This window comes from Myxocyprinus asiaticus, chromosome 11, assembly GCF_019703515.2.
Source record: "Myxocyprinus asiaticus isolate MX2 ecotype Aquarium Trade chromosome 11, UBuf_Myxa_2, whole genome shotgun sequence".
Lineage (NCBI taxonomy): Eukaryota > Metazoa > Chordata > Actinopteri > Cypriniformes > Catostomidae > Myxocyprinus > Myxocyprinus asiaticus.
The window spans coordinates 51232846-51259221 of NC_059354.1; the positions used below are offsets into that span (position 1 = coordinate 51232846).

The following is a 26376-nucleotide window of genomic DNA, read 5'->3' on the forward strand; positions in this document are numbered from 1 at the left end:
TTGGCGTGCTTGGAAGTGTCCTAGATCTGAACTCGGGTATTTCAATATATTCAAGGGCGTGGATTTGGCTTGAACCAAGCCAAATCGGGTGTCAGAGGTGGGTAGAGTAGCCAAAAACTTTACTCAAGTAAAAGTACAATTACTTAAAAAAAATTACTCAAGTAGAAGTTAAAGTAATAATGTTAAAACTAGTTACTTTAGCATATAATGTAATGTATGCTCTCCTATATTCCAGTATATGATACACATTAACATGCATTACAGAATGATTAATAATAATAATAAAACTATTATTAATATTATTGTTATAATGGAAATTGTCATCATTCACCACCATGTTGTTCCAAACCCATATGAGTTCTTTCTTCTATGCATCAAATTAAAGGGACAGTTCACCAAAAAAAATAAAATAAAAATACAGTTCTCTCATCATTTACTCACCCTCATGCCATCCCAGATGTGTATGACTTTCTTTCTTCTGCAGAACACAAATGAAGATTTTTAGAAGAATATTTCAGCTTTATAGATGCGCACAATGCAGTTGAATGGTGGCCAGAACTTTCAAGGTCCAAAAAGCACATAAAGGCAGCATAAAAGTAATCCATACGACTCCAGTGGTGAAATCTATATCTTCAGAAGTGATATGATCTGTTGTTGAGAAACAGATCAATATTTTGCTATAAATCTCCACTTTCACTTTCACATTCTTTCGCTCTTTTGTTTTTGACAATTCACATTATTCATGCATATTGCCACCTACTTGGCAGCTCCGAAAAGCACATAGAGGCCGCATAAAAGTAATCCATATGGTTCCAGTGATTTTCAGAAGCAATATGATAGGTGTGGGTGAGAAACAGATAAATATCTATAACTTTATAATATATAAAGTCCTTTTTTACTATTAATTCTCCTCCCTGCCCAGTAGGTGGCGATATGCACAAAAAATTTAATCACCAGAAACACAAGTAGAAGAATGTTAAAGTGGAGATTTATAAGTAAAAAAGGATTTAAATATTGATCAGTTTCTCACCCACACTTATATCTCTTCTGAAGACATGGATTGAACCAGTGTCACCAGTATGCTGCCTTTATGTGCTTTCTGAGCTTCAAAGTTCTGGTTACCATTAACTTGCATTCTATGAACCAACAGAGTTGAGATATCCTTCTAAAAATCTTTGTGTTCTGCAGAAGAAAGAAAGTCATACACATCTGGGATGGCATGAGGATGAGTAAATAATGAGAGAATTTTTAATTTTGGGAAAATTATTCCTATAAGGAGATGTTAGGCAGAATGCTAGACTTAATCATCATTTACTTTCACTGCATGTTTTTTTCTCCATATTTTAAAAGGGAATGGTGACTGAGATTGTCAGTCTCTAACATTCTGTCTAACATCTTTTGGGTTCCACAGAATACCGAAAGTTTCACGGAAGAGCATGGGGAAATGATGACAGAATATTAATTAATGGTATAAATATTGTACATGTTTCCATTGATCATGATGTAAATATTGTACATGTTTCCATTGATCATGATGTAAATATTGCACAAGTTTCCATTGATCATGATGTAAATATTGTACATGTTTCCATTGATCATGGTGTAAATATTGTACATGTTTCCATTGATCATGATGTAAATATTGTACATGTTTCCATAGATCATGGTGTAAATATTGTACACGTTTCCATTGATCATGATGTAAATATTGTACATGTTTCCATTGATCATGATGTAAATATTGTACAAGTTTCCATCGATCATGGTGTAAATATTGTTCATGTTTCCATCGATCATGATGTAAATATTGTACAAGTTTCCATCGATCATGGTGTAAATATTGTACAAGTTTCCATCGATCATGGTGTAAATATTGTACAAGTTTCCATTGATCATGGTGTAAATATTGTACATGTTTCCATTGATCATGGTGTAAATATTGTACATGTTTCCATTGATCATGATGTAAATATTGTACATGTTTCCATAGATCATGGTGTAAATATTGTACACGTTTCCATTGATCATGATGTAAATATTGTACATGTTTCCATTGATCATGATGTAAATATTGTACAAGTTTCCATCGATCATGGTGTAAATATTGTTCATGTTTCCATCGATCATGGTGTAAATATTGTTCATGTTTCCATCGATCATGGTTTAAATATTGTTCATGTTTCCATTGATCATGATGTAAATATTGTACATGTTTCCATTGATCATGATGTAAATATTGTACAAGTTTCCATCGATCATGGTGTAAATATTGTTCATGTTTCCATCGATCATGGTGTAAATATTGTTCATGTTTCCATCGATCATGGTTTAAATATTGTTCATGTTTCCATTGATCATGATGTAAATGTTGTACATGTTTCCATTGATCATGATGTAAATATTGTACAAGTAAATATTGTACATGTTTCCATTGATCATGATGTAAATATTGTACAAGTAAATATTGTACATGTTTCCATTGATCATGGTGTAAATATTGTACACGTTTCCATTGATCATGGTGTAAATATTGTACATGTTTCCACTGATCATGATGTAAATATTGTACATGTTTCCATTGATCATGGTGTAAATATTGTACATGTTTCCATTGATCATGGTGTAAATATTGTACATGTTTCCATAGATCATGGTGTAAATATTGTACATGTTTCCATAGATCATGATGTAAATATTGTACATGTTTCCATTGATCATGGTGTAAATATTGTACACGTTTCCATTGATCATGGTGTAAATATTGTACATGTTTCCACTGATCATGATGTAAATATTGTACATGTTTCCATTGATCATGGTGTAAATATTGTACATGTTTCCATTGATCATGGTGTAAATATTGTACATGTTTCCATAGATCATGGTGTAAATATTGTACATGTTTCCATAGATCATGATGTAAATATTGTACATGTTTCCATTGATCATGATGTAAATATTGTACATGTTTCCATTGATCATGATGTAAATATTGCACCTTTCCATTGATCATGGTGTAAATATTGTACACGTTTCCATCGATCATGGTGTAAATATTGTTCATGTTTCCACTGATCATGATGTAAATATTGTTCATGTTTCCATTGATCATGATGTAAATATTGTACATGTTTCCACTGATCATGGTGTAAATATTGTACATGTTTCCACTGATCATGATGTAAATATTGTACATGTTTCCACTGATCATGATGTAAATATTGTACATGTTTCCACTGATCATGATGTAAATATTGTACATGTTTCCACTGATCATGATGTAAATATTGTACATGTTTCCACTGATCATGATGTAAATATTGTACAAGTAAATATTGTACATGTTTCCATTGATCATGATGTAAATATTGTACATGTTTCCACTGATCATGATGTAAATATTGTACATGTTTCCACTGATCATGATGTAAATATTGTACATGTTTCCACTGATCATGATGTAAATATTGTACATGTTTCCACTGATCATGATGTAAATATTGTACAAGTAAATATTGTACATGTTTCCACTGATCATGATGTAAATATTGTACAAGTAAATATTGCACATGTTTCCACTGATCATGGTGTAAATATTGTACATGTTTCCATTGATCATGATGTAAATATTGTACATGTTTCCATTGATCATGGTGTAAATATTGTACAAGTTTCCATTGATCATGATGTAAATATTGTACATGTTTCCATTGATCATGATGTAAATATTGTACATGTTTCCACTGATCATGGTGTAAATATTGTACATGTTTCCATTGATCATGATGTAAATATTGTACATGTTTCCATTGATCATGGTGTAAATATTGTACAAGTTTCCATTGATCATGATGTAAATATTGTACATGTTTCCACTGATCATGATGTAAATATTGTACATGTTTCCACTGATCATGATGTAAATATTGTACAAGTTTCCACTGATCATGATGTAAATATTGTACATGTTTCCATTGATCATGATGTAAATATTGTACAAGTAAATATTGTACAAGTTTCCATTGATCATGATGTAAATATTGTACACGTTTCCATTGATCATGATGTAAATATTGTACATGTTTCCACTGATCATGATGTAAATATTGTACGTTTCCATTGATCATGATGTAAATATTGTACATGTTTCCACTGATCATGATGTAAATATTGTACATGTTTCCATTGATCATGATGTAAATATTGCACAAGTTTCCATTGATCATGATGTAAATATTGTACAAGTTTCCATTGATCATGATGTAAATATTGTACATGTTTCCATTGATCATGATGTAAATATTGTACATGTTTCCACTGATCATGATGTAAATATTGTACATGTTTCCACTGATCATGATGTAAATATTGTACATGTTTCCATTGATCATGATGTAAATATTGTACATGTTTCCACTGATCATGATGTAAATATTGTACAAGTTTCCACTGATCATGATGTAAATATTGTACAAGTTTCCATTGATCATGATGTAAATATTGTACAAGTTTCCATTGATCATGATGTAAATATTGTACATGTTTCCATTGATCATGGTATAAATATTGTACATGTTTCCACTGATCATGATGTAAATATTGTACATGTTTCCATTGATCATGATGTAAATATTGTTCATGTTTCCACTGATCATGATGTAAATATTGTACATGTTTCCACTGATCATGATGTAAATATTGTACATGTTTCCATTGATCATGATGTAAATATTGTACATGTTTCCATTGATCATGATGTAAATATTGTACATGTTTCCATTGATCATGATGTAAATATTGTACAAGTTTCCACTGATCATGATGTAAATATTGTTCATGTTTCCATTGATCATGATGTAAATATTGTTCATGTTTCCATTGATCATGGTGTAAATATTGTACATGTTTCCACTGATCATGATGTAAATATTGTACAAGTAAATATTGTACATGTTTCCATTGATCATGATGTAAATATTGTTCATGTTTCCACTGATCATGATGTAAATATTGTACAAGTAAATATTGTACATGTTTCCATTGATCATGATGTAAATATTGTTCATGTTTCCACTGATCATGATGTAAATATTGTACAAGTAAATATTGTACATGTTTCCATTGATCATGATGTAAATATTGTACAAGTAAATATTGTACGTTTCCATTGATCATGATGTAAATATTGCACAAGTTTCCATTGATCATGATGTAAATATTGTACAAGTTTCCACTGATCATGATGTAAATATTGTACATGTTTCCATTGATCATGATGTAAATATTGCACGTTTCCATTGATCATGGTGTATATATTGTACGTTTCCATTGATCATGGTGTAAATATTGCACGTTTCCATTGATCATGGTGTAAATATTGCACGTTTCCATTGATCATGATGTAAATATTGTACATGTTTCCATTGATCATGGTGTAAATATTGTACATGTTTCCATTGATCATGATGTAAATATTGTACAAGTTTCCACTGATCATGGTGTAAATATTGTACATGTTTCCATTGATCATGGTGTAAATATTGCACATGTTTCCATTGATCATGGTGTAAATATTGTACATGTTTCCATTGATCATGGTGTAAATATTGTACATGTTTCCATTGATCATGGTGTAAATATTGTACATGTTTCCATTGATCATGGTGTAAATATTGTACATGTTTCCATTGATCATGGTGTAAATATTGCACATGTTTCCATTGATCATGGTGTAAATATTGTACATGTTTCCATTGATCATGGTGTAAATATTGTACATGTTTCCATTGATCATGGTGTAAATATTGTACATGTTTCCATTGATCATGATGTAAATATTGTACAAGTTTCCACTGATCATGATGTAAATATTGTACATGTTTCCACTGATCATGGTGTAAATATTGTACATGTTTCCACTGATCATGGTGTAAATATTGTTCATGTTTCCATTGATCATGGTGTAAATATTGTACATGTTTCCATTGATCATGGTGTAAATATTGTACATGTTTCCATTGATCATGGTGTAAATATTGTACATGTTTCCATTGATCATGGTGTAAATATTGTTCATGTTTCCATTGATCATGGTGTAAATATTGTTCATGTTTCCATTGATCATGATGTAAATATTGTACAAGTTTCCATTGATCATGATGTAAATATTGTACAAGTTTCCATTGATCATGATGTAAATATTGTACAAGTTTCCATTGATCATGATGTAAATATTGTACAAGTTTCCATTGATCATGATGTAAATATTGTACATGTTTCCATTGATCATGATGTAAATATTGTACAAGTTTCCATTGATCATGATGTAAATATTGTACAAGTTTCCACTGATAATGATGTAAATATTGTACATGTTTCCACTGATCATGATGTAAATATTGTACAAGTTTCCATTGATCATGATGTAAATATTGTACATGTTTCCATTGATCATGATGTAAATATTGTACAAGTTTCCATTGATCATGATGTAAATATTGTACAAGTTTCCATTGATAATGATGTAAATATTGCACATTTTTCCATTGATCATGATGTAAATATTGTACATGTTTCCATTGATCATGATGTAAATATTGTACAAGTTTCCACTGATCATGATGTAAATATTGTACAAGTAAATATTGTACAAGTTTCCATTGATCATGATGTAAATATTGTACATGTTTCCATTGATCATGATGTTAATATTGCACGTTTCCATTGATCATGATGTAAATATTGTACAAGTTTCCACTGATCATGATGTAAATATTGTACAAGTAAATATTGTACATGTTTCCATTGATCATGATGTAAATATTGTACAAGTTTCCACTGATCATGATGTAAATATTGTACAAGTAAATATTGTACAAGTTTCCATTGATCATGATGTAAATATTGTACATGTTTCCATTGATCATGATGTTAATATTGCACGTTTCCATTGATCATGATGTAAATATTGTACAAGTAAATATTGTACAAGTTTCCACTGATCATGATGTAAATATTGTACATGTTTCCATTGATCATGGTGTAAATATTGTACATGTTTCCACTGATCATGATGTAAATATTGTACATGTTTCCATTGATCATGGTGTAAATATTGTACATGTTTCCACTGATCATGATGTAAATATTGTACACGTTTCCATTGATCATGATGTAAATATTGTACATGTTTCCATTGATCATGATGTAAATATTGCACGTTTCCATTGATCATGATGTAAATATTGTACAAGTTTCCACTGATCATGATGTAAATATTGCACATGTTTCAACTGATCATGATGTAAATATTGTACAAGTTTCCACTGATCATGATGTAAATATTGCACATGTTTCCATTGATCATGATGTAAATATTGCACATGTTTCCATTGATCATGGTGTAAATATTGTACATGTTTCCATCGATCATGGATCATGGTGTAAATATTGCACATGTTTCCATTGATCATGATGTAAATATTGTACATGTTTCCATTGATCATGATGTAAATATTGCACGTTTCCATTTATCATGATGTAAATATTGTACATGTTTCCACTGATCATGATGTAAATATTGTACAAGTTTCCACTGATCATGATGTAAATATTGCACATGTTTCCATTGATCATGATGTAAATATTGCACATGTTTCCATTGATCATGGTGTAAATATTGCACATGTTTCCATTGATCATGGTGTAAATATTGTACATGTTTCCACTGATCATGATGTAAATATTGCACATGTTTCCATTGATCATGATGTAAATATTGCACATGTTTCCATCGATCATGGATCATGGTGTAAACATTGTACATGTTTCCATCGATCATGGATCATGGTGTAAACATTGTACATGTTTCCATCGATCATGGATCATGGTGTAAACATTGTACATGTTTCCATCAATCATGGATCATGGTGTAAATATTGTACATGTTTCCATCGATCATGGCGTAAATATTGTACATGTTTCCATCGATCATGGATCATGGTGTAAATATTGTACATGTTTCCATTGATCATGGTGTAAATATTGTACATGTTTCCATCGATCATGGCGTAAATATTGTTCATGTTTCCATCGATCATGGTGTAAATATTGTACATGTTTCCATCGATCATGGATCATGGTGTAAATATTGTACATGTTTCCATGGATCATGGCGTAAATATTGTACATGTTTCCATCGATCATGGCGTAAATATTGTTCATGTTTCCATCGATCATGGTGTAAATATTGTACATGTTTCCATCGATCATGGTGTAAATATTGTTCATGTTTCCATTGATCATGGCGTAAATATTGTACATGTTTCCATTGATCATGGTGTAAATATTGTACATGTTTCCATTGATCATGGTGTAAATATTGTACATGTTTCCATCGATCATGGTGTAAATATTGTACATGTTTCCATTGATCATGGTGTAAATATTGTACATGTTTCCATTGATCATGGTGTAAATATTGTACATGTTTCCATCGATCATGATGTAAATATTGTACATGTTTCCATCGATCATGGCGTAAATATTGTACATGTTTCCATCGATCATGGCGTAAATATTGTACATGTTTCCATCGATCATGGATCATGGTGTAAACATTGTACATGTTTCCATCGATCATGGATCATGGTGTAAATATTGTACATGTTTCCATCGATCATGGATCATGGTGTAAATATTGTACATGTTTCCATCGATCATGGATCATGGTGTAAATATTGTACATGTTTCCATTGATCATGGTGTAAATATTGTACATGTTTCCATCGATCATGATGTAAATATTGTACATGTTTCCATCGATCATGGCGTAAATATTGTACATGTTTCCATCGATCATGGATCATGGTGTAAACATTGTACATGTTTCCATCGATCATGGATCATGGTGTAAATATTGTACATGTTTCCATCGATCATGGCGTAAATATTGTACATGTTTCCATCGATCATGGATCATGGTGTAAATATTGTACATGTTTCCATCGATCATGGATCATGGTGTAAATATTGTACATGTTTCCATTGATCATGGCGTAAATATTGTACATGTTTCCATAGATCATGGTGTAAATATTGTACACGTTTCCATTGATCATGGTGTAAATATTGTACACGTTTCCATTGATCATGGTGTAAATATTGTACATGTTTCCATCGATCATGGCGTAAATATTGTACATGTTTCCATCGATCATGGCGTAAATATTGTACATGTTTCCATCGATCATGGATCATGGTGTAAACATTGTACATGTTTCCATCGATCATGGATCATGGTGTAAACATTGTACATGTTTCCATCGATCATGGATCATGGTGTAAATATTGTACATGTTTCCATCGATCATGGATCATGGTGTAAATATTGTACATGTTTCCATCGATCATGGATCATGGTGTAAATATTGTACATGTTTCCATTGATCATGGTGTAAATATTGTACATGTTTCCATCGATCATGATGTAAATATTGTACATGTTTCCATCGATCATGGCGTAAATATTGTACATGTTTCCATTGATCATGGTGTAAATATTGTACATGTTTCCATCGATCATGGATCATGGTGTAAATATTGTACATGTTTCCATCGATCATGGATCATGGCGTAAATATTGTACATGTTTCCATCGATCATGGTGTAAATATTGTACATGTTTCCATCGATCATGGATCATGGCGTAAATATTGTTCATGTTTCCATCGATCATGGTGTAAATATTGTACATGTTTCCATTGATCATGGCGTAAATATTGTACATGTTTCCATTGATCATGGCGTAAATATTGTACATGTTTCCATTGATCATGGCGTAAATATTGTACATGTTTCCATAGATCATGGTGTAAATATTGTACATGTTTCCATCGATCATGGATCATGGTGTAAATATTGTACATGTTTCCATCGATCATGGCGTAAATATTGTACATGTTTCCATCGATCATGGCGTAAATATTGTACATGTTTCCATCGATCATGGCGTAAATATTGTTCATGTTTCCATTGATCATGGCGTAAATATTGTACATGTTTCCATTGATCATGGTGTAAATATTGTACATGTTTCCATTGATCATGGCGTAAATATTGTACATGTTTCCATTGATCATGGCGTAAATATTGTACATGTTTCCATTGATCATGGCGTAAATATTGTACATGTTTCCATAGATCATGGTGTAAATATTGTACATGTTTCCATCGATCATGGATCATGGCGTAAATATTGTACATGTTTCCATCGATCATGGCGTAAATATTGTTCATGTTTCCATCGATCATGGTGTAAATATTGTACATGTTTCCATCGATCATGGTGTAAATATTGTACATGTTTCCATTGATCATGGCGTAAATATTGTACATGTTTCCATTGATCATGGCGTAAATATTGTACATGTTTCCATTGATCATGGTGTAAATATTGTTCATGTTTCCATTGATCATGATGTAAATATTGTACATGTTTCCATTGATCATGATGTAAATATTGTACATGTTTCCATTGATCATGGTGTAAATATTGTTCATGTTTCCATTGATCATGGCGTAAATATTGTACATGTTTCCATTGATCATGGTGTAAATATTGTTCATGTTTCCATCGATCATGGCGTAAATATTGTTCATGTTTCCATTGATCATGGTGTAAATATTGTTCATGTTTCCATTGATCATGGCGTAAATATTGTACATGTTTCCATTAATCATGGCGTAAATATTGTACACGTTTCCATAGATCATGGTGTAAATATTGTACACGTATCCATTGATCATGGTGTAAATATTGTACACGTTTCCATTGATCATGGTGTAAATATTGTACACGTTTCCATTGATCATGGTGTAAATATTGTACACGTTTCCATTGATCATGGTGTAAATATTGTACACGTTTCCATTGATCATGGTGTAAATATTGTTCATGTTTCCATCGATCATGGTGTAAATATTGTACATGTTTCCATCGATCATGGTGTAAATATTGTTCATGTTTCCATTGATCATGGTGTAAATATTGTACACGTTTCCATTGATCACGGAGTAAATATTGTACACGTTTCCATTGATCACGGAGTAAATATTGTACATGTTTCCATTGATCACGGTGTAAATATTGCACGTTTCCATCGATCATGGTGTAAATATTGTACATGTTTCCATCGATCATGGCGTAAATATTGTACATGTTTCCATTCATCATGGGGGGGTTGTACTTGCTTGTTTTGATTATTGGGGGGGGTGTTACCTCTTCCCATCCCTCCGTAATCTACGCCCCTGAATACATGAATCTGAATTACCGATCTCAATCGGAATACGTTTATCTAAATTATTAATCTCAACACAAGTATGTGGTTTATTAATCTGAAAATTTGCATCTTAATTATTAGTTTGAAAACATGAACCATGAAGCTATCTGAACTGATAATTCATAATATTTCAGGAACATTTGATCCTATTCTTGTGATTTAGAAGTTGACTAATCAGTAAATAAGTTTGTATTTCATCATGTATAGTTGAATACAGTATACCTTTTTTTTCTTTTTCATTTAAACCTGGAAATAAACTAAGATGGGTCAAAAGACCATTGCAGCGCATCTACTACGACAAACGTTCAACAACAGAAGCTTCCGTTGCATTAAATGCCATCTGTCAGTGTGAGAGCAATTGTGGGCTTATGTGGTGGATTTTCTCTGTCACGTTCTCACTTCTTTCTTCACAGGACAAGAACGCCCGTCCGCTGGCTTTATCAGGCCATGTTGGTTTTGACAGTCTACCAGATCAACTGGTGAACAAGTCCACTAATCAGGGGTTCTGCTTCAACATTCTCTGCATTGGTAAGAATGAAGTATGACTGTAAACACGAGTGATGAGCATCTCGTCATTTTGACTGCTCAAGGACTCGACGGATATTCAGCAGAGGATTTGAATAATTAAAATAAGCAACTTTATGTTGTGCATGTTCAAAGTAATTAAACTGATGCAGATGAACTGCTAACTCTCTCTCCTCTAGGTGAAACTGGTATCGGCAAATCAACTTTGATGGACACTCTCTTCAACACCAATTTTGAGAATTTTGAGTTTTCTCATTTTGAGCCGAAGGTGAAGTTGCGAGCGCAGACGTATGATCTTCAGGAGAGTAACGTTCGCCTAAAGCTCACTGTGGTTAATACTGTTGGATTTGGAGATCAGATGAACAAACAGGAGAGGTTGGTGGTTCCGTCTGTGTTATTTTGAACATCTGATGTTCTTCAGTGTTGAAGAGTTCAAGCTGAATTCATACACAAAGTGTGTAATTGATGCATAACTAGTGGCACTAAATAGGCTAGACATAATAACATTGGCTGAACCAATGGTGTGAGATTCAGGTGGGGCTACCTGTTTTACGACCAATGGAAGACAAGGGAGTATTTTCTGTAAGTTTGTGCAAATATTGAATCTCTCTCTCTGTGTGAATGTTTTCCAGTTACCAGCACGTTGTGGATTACATTGACACTCAGTTTGAATCGTACTTACAAGAGGAGTTGAAGATCAAACGCTCTCTTCATAACTACCACGACTCCAGAATCCACGCATGCCTCTATTTCATCGCGCCCTCTGGACACTCGCTCAAATCCTTAGATCTGGTCACCATGAAGAAGCTGGACAGTAAGGTGAGCTTGTCATCTCACTTTTGTTTTCCACAAAGCTTTTGTCTGAAATGAAACGGTCAGTATCGGTGTGGGCATGAAATACTGCCTTCAAGTCCTCCTGGGAAATGGTAATTACGATGTGAACTTACTATAATCAATTACAATTTGCTCGACCACGATTCTTAAATTCAGAAAGTCTGGGCTTAAAGAAAATCCCAAGTTTTCCACATTTCATGACTTTGTGGTGGCGTTTACGTGTGCTGAACTGATAAATCTGATCATTCCAACAAGACTTGAGGTTGTGAAACTAGAACCCGCCAAATGCGACGAGGCTGAATCCAGTTCGCAAGCTCCTCGTTTAAATGCAGGTATTTCATACGCGGGTTGTTTTGCTCATCCACCCGCAACATTCAGACGTCTCGGAGTGACACATGACAAGAAATGCTGTTAGTCACAAAGACTCGCGCTTGAAGAAACACACTTTATTATATGTTTAAGAACAGACAAAAGAAAAGCCGTCGATGCTCGTGTCTGATTCGCTGTTTGTTCAGAGGCGTGCAGCACGAGCCTGTCATGTGGAACAAGTGCATGTAAAGAGTTTTCACTCTTTTTTCTCTATTTCATTCGTCTGAAAACTGTTTGCAAGAATAATGTCGTCTATGAGAATGCTCCAAATGATCTCCGATCATCTCAGGAGGTGCTGTGAGTATAATTCGCTTTATTTCTACGGATTATTTCACGGGTAACATGCATTGTGATCAAAACTCTGCAGGTTCAGTAATAAATATCTTTGTATTAAAGAAACGAAGATGAAAGTGATTTAATCATAAAATAATGACAATTTTCACCTTGAACTTAAAATTTAGTTCTATTTAATTTTCTTTATGCAGCATTAACTTTATTACCAAAACACAATACAAACACAAATTCCATAAGAACACACATTTGGCGGCATTATTTTGGGAGCACAAGGGAATTTATTAGGCTGCTGTCGTCTGGTGGACGGCAGTGAGTCCTCTGACCCCTGGCGGACGGACCGGCTCCTCCCCTTCCTGGTGGATGGCAGCGGTTCCTCCGACTCCCGGCAGCAACTCCTCCATCCCCTGGTGGACGGCAGCGGCAAGGACCAATGTAACGATTAAACGATGGGCAAGGAGGCGGCGGGAACCGGCAGAACAGTCAACGTAACTTTAATTACATAACTGAACTTAGACATAACATAAAACACACAGACAGCGCCGCGTGCGTCTCTCTCTAACTGGCGTCCCCGGCTCCTCTTTATCCCTCTCCCGCTAATTGGGCTGATTCAGCGCTGGGCGTCCATTGTTATGGCCCGGCCACACCCTCCTCCTTGTCACAATAAACAATATGTGTTAACATGATTTTAGTGTGAAAAAAATCACTTACTAACAGGGATGTATAGTAACGAAGTACAAATACTTGTTACTGTACTTAAGCACAGTTTTTTAATATTAGTAATTTACTTGAGTATAAATATTCCTTTGGACTTTCACTTCACTACATTTTGAGGAGAAAATTGATACTTATACTCAGATAAATTTCTCCAGACCCTTTCGTTACTTTTGCGACTGAACACCGCAAAAAATAACAATGCAGATCGGCGATAGTGATGTATGATTCATAGAAAGAATAATTTGAGTCAAATCTTTTAAGTTTGATTCCTTTGAAATGAACAAAAAGATTCAAAAAGTGGTCTGAATGATTCGTTTTGCGAATCACGAATCTGAATCAAAATCTCAAGTGAAGTGCGCCAGATTACATGTTCATCATCAGTTTCCATGGGGAAGACAAGAAACTGCTGATGTGAGTTAACATTTATTTATTTTATTTTTTTTACTAATTAATTTGATAAGTTTAGGCTTAAACATTATGAAAGCTGTTAAATAATGAAGTTATGTGCATTCAGTCTCCCACCTTTCCAGGAGACCTGTTCATATAAAAGTCAATCACATGCGTTTACATTTTACATTTAAACAAGACGTGTTATGAGATGATTACCAGCGTTCATGAAAATGTCCAACAATATTTATTTTTATATTTCATGAAGATGTGAATGTTCTTTGCCTAAGCAAAACTAGTTTTCTGGTGGTTGCTAAAGTGTTATATTTGCTTTGTAGCACATTTATGCTACAGTATGTGGTAACTAGGGTTTTCTGTATGGTTGCTAGGGCATGCTATGCAGTTGTCAAGGTGATCTCTGCTGTGTGTTTTGGCGCATTGCTATAGTATGTGGTTGCCAGGTTGTTACTATGCTGTTGCTAAGTTGTTTTCTGTGTTTTTTGCACATTGCTCTGCACTTGCCAGGGTGTTCTGGGTGGTTGTCAGGTTGTTGCTATGCTGTTGTTGTTTTAACTGTGTTTCAGCACATTGCTCTGCAGTTGACAGGGTGTTCTGGGTGGTTGTCTGGTTGTTGCTGTGCTGTTGTTAAGTTGTTTTCTGTGTTTTTTGCACATTGCTCTGCACTTGCCAGGGTGTTCTGGGTGGTTGTCTGGTTGTTGCTATGCTGTTGTTGTTTTAACTGTGTTTCAGCACATTGCTCTGCAGTTGACAGGGTGTTCTGGGTGGTTGTCAGGTTGTTGCTATGCTGTTGCTAAGTTGTTTTCTGTGTTTTTTGCACATTGCTCTGCACTTGCCAGGGTGTTCTGGGTGGTTGTCAGGTTGTTGCTATGTTGTTGTTGTTTTAACTGTGTTTCAGCACATTGCTCTGCAGTTGACAGGGTGTTCTGGGTGGTTGTCTGGTTGTTGCTATGCTGTTGTTGTTTTAACTGTGTTTCAGCACATTGCTCTGCAGTTGACAGGGTGTTCTGGGTGGTTGTCAGGTTGTTGCTATGCTGTTGCTAAGTTATTTTCTGTGTTTTTAGCACATTGCTCTGCAGTTGACAGGGTGTCCTGGGTGGTTGCTATGCTGTTGTTGTTTTAACTGTGTTTCAGCACATTGCTCTGCAGTTGACAGGGTGTTCTGGGTGGTTGTCTGGTTGTTGCTATGCTGTTGTTGTTTTAACTGTGTTTCAGCACATTGCTCTGCAGTTGACAGGGTGTTCTGGGTGGTTGTCAGGTTGTTGCTATGCTGTTGTTGTTTTAACTGTGTTTCAGCACATTGCTCTGCAGTTGACAGGGTGTCCTGGGTGGTTGTCAGGTTGTTGCTATGCTGTTGCGAAGTTGTTTTCTGTGTTTTTTGCACATTGCTCTGCAGTTGACAGGGTGTCCTGGGTGGTTGTCAGGTTGTTGCTATGCTGTTGTTGTTTTAACTGTGTTTCAGCACATTGCTCTGCAGTTGACAGGGTGTCCTGGGTGGTTGTCAGGTTGTTGCTATGCTGTTGTTGTTTTAACTGTGTTTCAGCACATTGCTATACAGTTGCCAGGGTGTTCTGGGTGGTTGTCAGGTTGTTGCTATTCTATTGCTAAGTTGTTTTCTGTGTTTTTTGCACATTGCTCTGGTTGGTTGTCAGGTTGTTGCTATGCTGTTGTTAAGTTGTTTTAACTATGTTTCAGCACATTGCTATGCAGTTGACAGGGTGTTCTGGGTGGTTGCTTATTGGCCCAAATGAAAAGAGCCCACCCCCACAAGTCTCTGTTCTGGTCACTAATATGACTCAACTCTCTCCTTCAATGTTTTAATTTGTATGGACTGTGGTGTTCATTTACACTCATCCCATAAATATGATCATTCTGATGTGACTTGAATGCGCCATTAAAGGGATAGTTCATTTTAAAAATGAAAATTGTCTCATAATTTTCTCACCAAGATGTGTATGACTTTCTGCAGAACACAAACAAAAAAAGATTTTCAGAAGGATATCGCTGTTATGTAGGTCAGTTCAATGCATGTGAATGGTGGCCAGACCTTTGAAGCTCCAAAAAGCACATAAATGCAGCATAAGAGTAATCCATGAGACTCCAGTGGTTTCACCAATGTCTTCTGAACGGATCCAATTAGTTTTGGGTGAGAATAGACCAAAATATAACTCCTTTTTCGACAATAAATCTTGACATTAGCAGTCTCCTTGGCGATCAGGATTTCAAGCTCGATTACACTCCCTATAGTGCCATCTAGGTCTCTGTGCATGCGTCAAGGACTAGAAAGTGAAATCAAGCTTGAAATCATGATCGTGCCTAGAGATTGCAATGGCAAGATATACAGTGAAAATGAGCTACAATTTGGTTTGTTCTCACCCAAAACCAACTGAATTGCTTCAGAGGACATGGATTTAACCACTGTAGTAGTATGGATAACTTTATGCTCCCTTAATGTGCTTTCTGTAGCTTGAAATGTCTGGCCACCGTTCACTTGCGTTGTATGGACCTACAGAGCTGAAATATTCTCCTAAAAATCTTTGTGTGTTCTTCAGATTAAAGTCATACACATCTGGGATGGCATGAGGGTGAGTAAATAATGAGCACCACCAATCAAATAAGTTGCCATGGGTTTAATGAACTGTTCCGTAATTTATGCAGTTTACTTGTACTTTTGATACTTAAGTAAATTTAATATATGTTACTTTAATACTTTTACTTAAGTCGTCTTCTCATGAGCTACTTTAACTTGAGTCACTAGAGTCCCAGTGGTGCAGTTGGTCCTCAGTCCGGGTGGCAGAGGATGAACCTCAGTTGCCTCTGTTTCTGAGACAGTCAGCCTGCGCATCTTAACACGTGGCTTGCTGAGCGCATCGTAGCAGAGACTTGGCGCGTGTTGAGGCTCATACTATTCACCATGGCATCCACGCACATCTCACCACGCGCCCCGGCGAGAGCGAGAACCTGCACACGCAAAACTTTTGCTGAAAACTCTGCATTTCTGCAGAAATATGCAGACATCTTTCATTCATAATAGTTATACGCATTTCCCATCCCTTGCATGTTTGTTTGAAATATTTAGGCCTGTTTCATGATGCTTTTAGCTACCAAGAGGAGTTTACGACTCTCAGGTCCATTTCAGGTCATTTTTGCTATGTTTAAAACCCTTCTGCAGAGATTTCCTAAAAATCAGCACAGAAAACGCCTCACTAGAACACAGATTTGTGCTTTTTTTTTAAAGAAAAGGAGGGACGAGTGGAAATTTATTTTTGTGGTAATCAACATTATGCCACAAATTGATTTTACTGTGTTGAATCTGGAATATTCCTTTATGTACTGGTAGCAAAAATGTTGTTGTTGTTTAGTTAAAATGTTATAAGTCTAATTCATTGGCATTATTACTTAAAAATGTTCTCAGAAGTCCCTGTGTGGCATGTTTCATATTTTAAAACCCTTTTAAGCCATTACAGAGCAAGTATACAGTATAAATATTTATTTACTGCATATTGAATATTGTCAAAAGGCTTAAAAATAATGCAGTTTGTTTTACTATTTCGACAAACCCACTGTAGTAGTAAGTAACGGTAAGAAATAGGGATGCACCGATTTATTGGCCAATTATTATTTTATTTTTATTTATTTATTTTTATGATTTTTCTACCCAATTCCCAATGCGCTCTTAAGTCCTCGTGGTGGCGTAGTGACTCGCCTCAATCCGGGTGGTGGAGGATGAATCTCAGTTGCCTCCGTGTCTGAGACCATCAATCCGCGCATCTTATCACGTGGCATGTTGAGCGCGTTACCATGGAGACATAGCGCGTGTGGAGGCTTCACGCTATTCTCCGCGGCATCCACACTCAACTCACCACGCGCCCCACCGAGAGAGAGAACCACATTATAGTGACCACGAGGAGGTTACCCCATGTGACACTACCCTCCCTAGCAACCGGGCCAATTTGGTTGCTTAGGAGACCTGACTGGAGTCTCTCAGCACGTCCTGGATTCGAACTCGCGACTCCAGGGTTGGTAGCCAGCGTCAATACTCGCTGAGCTCCCCAGGCCCCCCTATTGGCCAATTATTGACCAAATTAAAACTACCGGCATATCAGTCATAAGCATTAAAACGCTGATATGAACAAACAATTCATTTATAAATAATCATGTGGAATAATTGAGTGAATTTTTATGTGTTATATAAAGAAACAACTGCCAAAATAAATTATTTTTGAAAAAGTAAATGTCATGTTGTTTGTGGAATATGCTTAATATGAATTTAAAATGTTCTATCATATGTGAAATATCTACGTTCTGTTGTTTAGAACTGCCACAAATCTAATCCATATTCAATGGAAATTATTTATTGTTAGAACAATAAAATAGCTTTTGTACATTTTTTAAAGCATAACAACAGTGATATGATGACTAAATAAGGCAAGTGGCAAAATATCAGTATCAAATTGGTATCAAATCTGTTTCATGTCGTAAAGCATGACATATGATATAAAATAATATGCAGATAAATTGGATTGTCTCGGTATGTTTCCATTGAGATGCTGTTAGTTTGCCGACTGAACTGAATCTGATTTCACTGCTAGAATGAGCAGACATCTCGTTGCTCTCTGTAACGCACAAGGAATGTTTGAAATGTTTTGTTCCTTCATGCCCAACGTGGCTGCTGACTAAAAACCCAGCCTGTGGTTTCTCTATATTTACTCTCAGTGCTGAGAAACGCCACTGTTATTCTGTTTCATTGAGTGTGTTCTGCTTCTGTGCTCCGCAGGTCAACATCATTCCCGTCATCGCTAAAGCCGACACCATCTCCAAGAGCGAGTTACACAGATTCAAGATCAAGATTATGAGCGAACTCGTCAGCAACGGCGTGCAGATTTACCAGTTTCCAATCGATGATGAAACGGTGGCGAAGATCAACACGGCAATGAATGTGAGTTCTGAATGAGACACTCAAATCAACTTTCCAAACGACCCATTTTACATCTGTAATGTGCTGTATTTCATAGGGATATTAAACGAGAAACTTTTATGCTTGGGTTTTCCAATTGATTGGATTGTGTAATAAGGTAGCAAGTTGTTACATTTTGATAAAAGATTATGAAGACAATTTTTCTGGGGAATAATGTAAACAAATGAACTGCTCACAATAAGATCAGGAACATGTGTTTTTATAAAGTAAATGGGGTCAATTTTGATTACATGTTGACTTAAAAGCGATAGTTCATCCAAAAATGAAAATTCTGTCATTATTTAATCACCCTCTTGTCGTTCCAAACCCATACGCTGTTGTTTTTTGTGGAACTGCCAAAAGGCCAACAGACACCATCATTAAAACACTAATTATTATAGAAGTTCATATGCGCTATATTGCATGTGTTCTGAAGCCAAACAATAAATTAGTCTCTGTTCTGCACACAAACCTCATCTGCAGCTCACAAATGACATAAAGATTCCTTTACACACTGTCATGTTGATGTGCACTTTAAAAGTTTGTCCCAAATTACCCAGCGGCCCACCAGGAAAAGGCCCGGTGCTCCCGATGGCCAGTCCGCCCCTGCTGATTAGGGCAAAATACATTGAAACATAAAAAGTTTCACATATTAAAAGTTATTTCGGATAATAGAAACTCATGTATTGATCAGGTCGCTGGGGGTGCGGCTCTATTTGTTGGTTGCGACACGAGTCTCTCTCTCTGTGTGTGTGTGTGTGTGTGTGTGCGACGAGGGAGCGCGAGGGCTCATTTTAACCGAAACTGAAATAAATGTAGAATATTATAGACATTGGTTAAAGTAAATCGGTTAAGAACGTCAAACAATGTCTTTGTTTATATGGTTATTTTGCTGTGGAAGCATGTACGGTGTGTTTGTGTGTGTGTGGGTGGGTGAGACGAGAGACGAGATTGGACTCGATGGTCCAGCACATCCCACAGATGCTCAATTGGATTGAGATCTGGGGAATTTGGAGGCCAGATCAACACCTTGAACTCTTCATCATGTTCCTCAAACCATTCCCGAACAATGTGTGCAGTGTGGCAGGTTGCATTATCCTGCTGAAAGAGGCCACTGCCATCAGGGAATACCATTGCCATGTAGGGGTGTACCTGGTCTGCAACGATGTTTAGGTAGGTGGCACATGTCAAATTGACATCCACATGAATGGCCGGACCCAGGGTTTCCCAGCAGAACATTGCCCAGAGCATCACACTCCCTCAACCGGCTTATAGTCTTCCCACAGTGTATCCTGGTGCCATCACTTCCCACACGTACACGGTCGGCCATGTGATGTAAAAGAAAATGGGACTCATTCTTCCACTGCTCCAAGGTCCAGTTCTGACACTCGTGTGCCCATTTTAGGCACTTTTGACACTGGACAGGGGTCATCATGGGCACTCTGACCAGTCTGCGGCTACGCAGCCCCATACGCAGCAGTGTGTTGTGACACATTCCTCCCGTAACTATCATTGAAATTTTCTGTGACTTGTGCCACAATAGATCTTCTGTCGGTTTGGACCAGATGGGATAGCCTTCATTGCCCTCACGCATCGATGGGCCTTGGGTGCCCAACACCCTGTTGCTAATTTGTGGTTTGTCTCTCCTCGGACCACTGTCTGTAGGTACTCGCCACTGCTGACCGGGAGCACCCCACAAGACTTGCCGTTTCAGAGCTGACTCAGTTGTCTTGCCATAACAATATGGCACTTGTCAAAGTCGATCAGGTCTTTACTACGAGACCTGATTGGTCACTTACCATCTAATCTACCCAGACCTTGACATGTGGCCTTGTTAGGAGATGATCAACGTTATTCGCTTCACCTGTGAGAGGTCATAATGTTTTGGCTCATCAGTGTATATGTTAGGTTCGATATATTGCATTTGTAACATTGTTTTCTGTGCATGTGATCATAAATGAAATGACCCGTCAAACATCATAATCTCTCTATCGGTTGATTTTTTTTTTCACACATACAGGGTGCACACGAGTCCTTGAAGTGCTTAAAGTGCTTTTAAATATTTAACTACTGGAATAGCTGGAAAATCGCCTTGTTTTGTTGAAAAGTGCTTGCGCTTAAAACGGACCATTTCTTCCGTGTAATGTGTGTCCATTAGGGATGCACTGATATGGAATTTCTGGGCCGATACCAATAACTGCTAGCTAATTAATTAAAAGCTTCTCATTTGAAAAATATGTGCAGAGATGTTAAAATAATCCTCACAGAGTGACATAAGCTTGGCTTTCATTCACACAGACACGCTTTGTGTGCGAACGCCCACTGTCACTTGAGACTGCCCGAGTCAGAGGCAGTCAGAGATTCTCATCCGCAAGCAAATTAACCATAAGTTATCGATGTAAATATATAAATAATATTTTGATTTTTCCAGTTATCAGCCAATAATATATTGGCCACCGATATGTCGTGCATCCCTAGTGTCCATCAAAGATGAGATCCCGCACTCCACTTTTATTGAATAAGGTGTCTTTTAATTTCCTTTCTGATCTTTAGTCAAATAAAAAGTAAAAAAGTATTATTTTTAATAACAAATAGCATGGATGCGCTAAAAAAAACAAGATTTCTTTCTCGTTCATAAACTGAGATGTACGTTGAACTCTTAAAGTGACAGTAACCTTTTTAGCACTTGTAAGGCCGCCTTTTCATTGTCTCCGACATTTGCATACGACTGTCGTATTTCTCCCACTAGTGGCAGTCGTGATGAATTGTTATTTTGCTCACAGTGGAAACAACGGTTTCCCTAACGGTTTCACATTACTGTGAGTGATTTAGAGTGATTTATATTCAGAATTAACATTCACTCAGTATTTATTATTAATAGTATTATTTATCATTATTACTGTTTTTATAGTTAATGTTATGATCATTAACAGCAGCAACAACAACTATAATTCAGAAAATATGAATCAGAAATTCATAGCTGTGATTTTACATATGTAGGTTTTGCATGTGCAGAAATAAATGACACATGTACACATTTATTTACACGTTTACTGTAATTCCAAAAGCTTTTTGTGATATTTGCAACGTAAACACTCATTTCTGACTTCTACATTACTAATTGTCCAAAATACAGAAGTAGGAGGCGTTTAGAAAAAAGTTTAGGACAAAATCAGTTGATATTTCTCACTTTACGCTGATAGTTTTGCATGAATACATCACTTCCGGTCGGGCGGTCGCATAAGGTCTAGTCGCAGGAGTTTTAATATTTTAAAGCAGCCGAGGCTCAAATCGGATCCGAAAATGTCACATCCGGGGACGGTCGGAACCTCACGCAGCCCCCGTGCGACTCCCATTGGAAATGAATGACTTCCGGTCTATCATCTGTCGTTTGTAAGATGCAGTGAAAAGGCGGCTTAACCCTTGTGCGTCAATTTAAAAAAGTTACTCGGAGGTCCTTAGAGGACAAAAATGTCCGCGTCTAAAAACTGCCATAATAATATTATATATTAATATAATTTTCCATTTCAATGAGTTAATTTTTTTAACCAGCATCAGTCCTGATCATAACTACCAAATATTCATTCATTTTCAGGATTTTAACCCTTTAAATGCCAGTTTGTTTATATAATGCCACTATTGTTCTTTACACACACGCACACACACACACAAATGTCTCAATACACACATGCAAAACACACTCTGACATCCATACCAACACACACACATAATTTTATCTGCATCATTTATTCAATTGTCCTGCAGTGCTCTATAATACAGAGAATAGGGGAAAAGCATGTATTTGCTCCATAGGCTAAACATTAGAAAAATGGCACCATCTGGTGGAAATATTAAAAATGTAAATTTTGAAGCCAGGACTCCAGAATGAAAGCATAATATTCTATAATTCATGATTTTATGCTTTAATGGCACTGGGATCAAATATTGCAGTTTTAATGGGTTTCAATGGGGACATTTTTGTCCTGAAGGTCCTGAGTGTAACTATTTTGTGTACACAGTGTATTATAGATGTATTATAGGAACTGAGGTTGAAATATCAGCATTCCCCCAAAAATACACACCTTGCCCTTGGCATTAACACAGCCAAAATGATCGAAAAAACTAATATGAAAAAGACAAGAAGGTCGCACGGTGGCACATATGAATGTAAACTTAATGTTATTACTTGTAAATTGTACACATTATTTCAAACATTGATAAGATTTATAATAATGATGACAAACCAATTATTAAACATTAAATATACACTTTCACATACTTTCTCGGGACCGGTTCTGTTCGTTTTATTGCTTATTCTGCACCCGATCAGCCTGAATGTCGTCCACTATTTTTGAAGGGTTATTTGTTTGTGCTCTTTTATTACAGTAAAAGTTATGAGAAACTCATATCGTTTAAACTTTGATCATTTATATTGTGTATTAAAGATCTTCATTTTGATCAGAAATTAGTGTGAGCTGGTTGTGTCTCTGTTTTAAACGGTTTTGCTTGCATTTCCAGGGTCATCTTCCATTTGCTGTTGTTGGGAGCACAGAGGAGGTGAACATCGGGAACAAAATGGTGAAAGCCAGACAGTATCCCTGGGGAGTTGTGCAGGGTGAGAGCCGCTTCAGGACATTTTCATTTATCTTTTGAATAATATTACAGAACAGAATCAAAAGTGGTCCTGAAATATACAGTGAAATATCACCAAAACAAGTCTGTTTAATATTGCGAATCTTGTATAAGGACAGACTTGAATTACATTTGTCCACAAGATAGGATACATTAATAATCAGATGAAGGTTGTTCTGATAACTGTGTGTGTGTGTGTGTGTTTCAGTGGAGAACGAGAATCACTGTGACTTTGTGAAGCTGCGTGAAATGTTGATCTGCGTGAACATGGAGGATCTTCGTGAACAGACGCACACGCGACATTACGAGCTCTACAGACGCTGTAAACTGGAGGAGATGGGTTTTAAAGATACGGACCCAGAGTGCAAACCTGTCAGGTGCTCAGACACACACAAAAAGATGCTTTTACATACGTTTACGAGCAGTTTCACACACTCTTGTGGAGATAATAGAATTGGAACAGTCGTACAGTATCTGTTGTTTAGCGACAAAATGGACTCGAGGAATAGTTCACAGAATAATCCAGTTTCTGTCATTTAATCACCATCATGCCGTTTCAAACCTGCATGACTTTCTTTCATCTGTGGAAAACAAGAGGAGACATTTTTGTTATTATAAAATTGAAAAAATTTAATTGAACATTTTTAATGTTAACGCTGCATTTTTTTTTTCCGAGGCTGTCAGTTTCTAACATCTAGTTAGCCCATAACATTTGTGTTTCCATTTGATTTCCTGTTTCACTGTTATATAATAACTAACTAACTAGTTTTGTCTCTTAAAGGGACAGTTCACCCAAAGAAGAAAATTCTCTCATCATTTACTCACCCTTATGCCATCCCAGATGTCTAGATAAAGATTTTTAGAAGAATATCTCAGCTCTGTTGGTCCAACAATGCAAGTGAATGGTGACCAGAACTTTAATGCTCCAAAAAGCACATAAAGGCAATTTTCTCCAATGGTTTAATCCATGTCTTTAGAAGTGCTATGATAGGTGTGGGTGAGAAACAGTTTAATATTTAAGTAAATCTCCATTTTCACTTTTACATTCTTTCACATTTGGAAATGAAATGGAGATTTATAGCAAAAATTAACTTAAATATTGATCTGTTTCTCACCCACACCTATCATATCACTTCTGAAGACATGGATTAAACCACTGGAGTCTTATGGATTACTTTTATGCTGCATTTATGTGCTTTCTGGAGCTTTAAAGTTCTGGTCACCATTCACTTGCATTGTATGGACCTACAGAGCTGAAATATTCTTCTAAAAATCTTCATTTGTGTTCTGCAGAAGAAAGAAAGTCATACACATCTGGGATGGCATGAGCGTGAGTAAATGATGAGAGATGTTTCATTTTTGGGTGAACTGTCCCTTTAATGCTGAAGACAGAGCCGTTAGAGAGTGAAGCATGGGAAGTGTTTATTTAACCTAATTCACAAAGACATTCCACAGATTTCTTCTCAGCTGCCAGAAAATGACACTGAACTCTAAAACAAGCCTCAGGGCGAATTCTCCGATAATGGCCGCTCTTGGTTTTCTTAGTGAGTTCTTGTAAAGCCACATTGATTCTGACTGGTTTGTGTTGACGGTGACCACAAAGACAATATTTACAAAGTTACTTGTTTGCATAAACTTAACCCTGTAAAGCCTGACATATGAAAGAATTGTCAGAAAATTCTATTTAAAACTCTTTTTAGTACCAAAAACAAACTGTAAAAAAAAAATAAAAAAAAAATACATTTTTAAGGTCATTATCCTCCTGAGGCAGCAATTCATTGTTGTGTAGGGCATTTGTTGTGTAAGTTTTTCTACAGTGGTAAATGTTGGGGTATTATCAGAGGACTCACTGGGCTTTTCAGAGATACCAAATATTTGACTGTTTGGCCATGACAACTTCCTCTCCTTGCTCTATAAATATGGATTGAAATGTAACACTGTTGATGCTCGTTGACCCCACCCATGGGTTTGACTTTACTTAAATGAGTTCACATTTACTATATAGTGTGCTGTTCAAAATTGTTTATAATGTTAACAAATTATACATCTGTATAGCGGGTATGCACATCAACAGGTTAATAAAATATAATTTTTTCACTAAACATTTTATCATATGTGTTTCATGCACCAAACACTATAATGACATTTAAAAAAAGGGAAGATGTAAAACTTATTTTTTATGGTAAGATGACATCATAATAGCTTGTAATGCAAAATAATGAGATCTTTATATTGACAGAGCAGGCTGCATATATAAAAATACACTAAAATATTAGTTCATACTTCAAATATATATATCTTATAAAA

At 35.9% G+C, this 26376-nt stretch overlaps 2 protein-coding genes across 3 annotated transcripts in view; both read left to right on the forward strand.

The window, feature by feature from the left end:
- The window catches only part of LOC127448282 (uncharacterized), a 384406-nt gene that overhangs the window by 162245 nt on the left and 195785 nt on the right, over window positions 1–26376 (forward strand). The window lies entirely within an intron of this gene.
- The window catches only part of LOC127448269 (septin-8-like), a 32124-nt gene that overhangs the window by 221 nt on the left and 5527 nt on the right, over window positions 1–26376 (forward strand). Inside the window, exons 2-7 of the mRNA XM_051710679.1 lie at window positions 11753–11867; window positions 12044–12239; window positions 12497–12683; window positions 19258–19419; window positions 23956–24052; window positions 24278–24446. Coding sequence (XP_051566639.1) covers window positions 11753–11867; window positions 12044–12239; window positions 12497–12683; window positions 19258–19419; window positions 23956–24052; window positions 24278–24446 — 926 coding nt within the window. The remainder of the gene's footprint in view (window positions 1–11752; window positions 11868–12043; window positions 12240–12496; window positions 12684–19257; window positions 19420–23955; window positions 24053–24277; window positions 24447–26376) is intronic.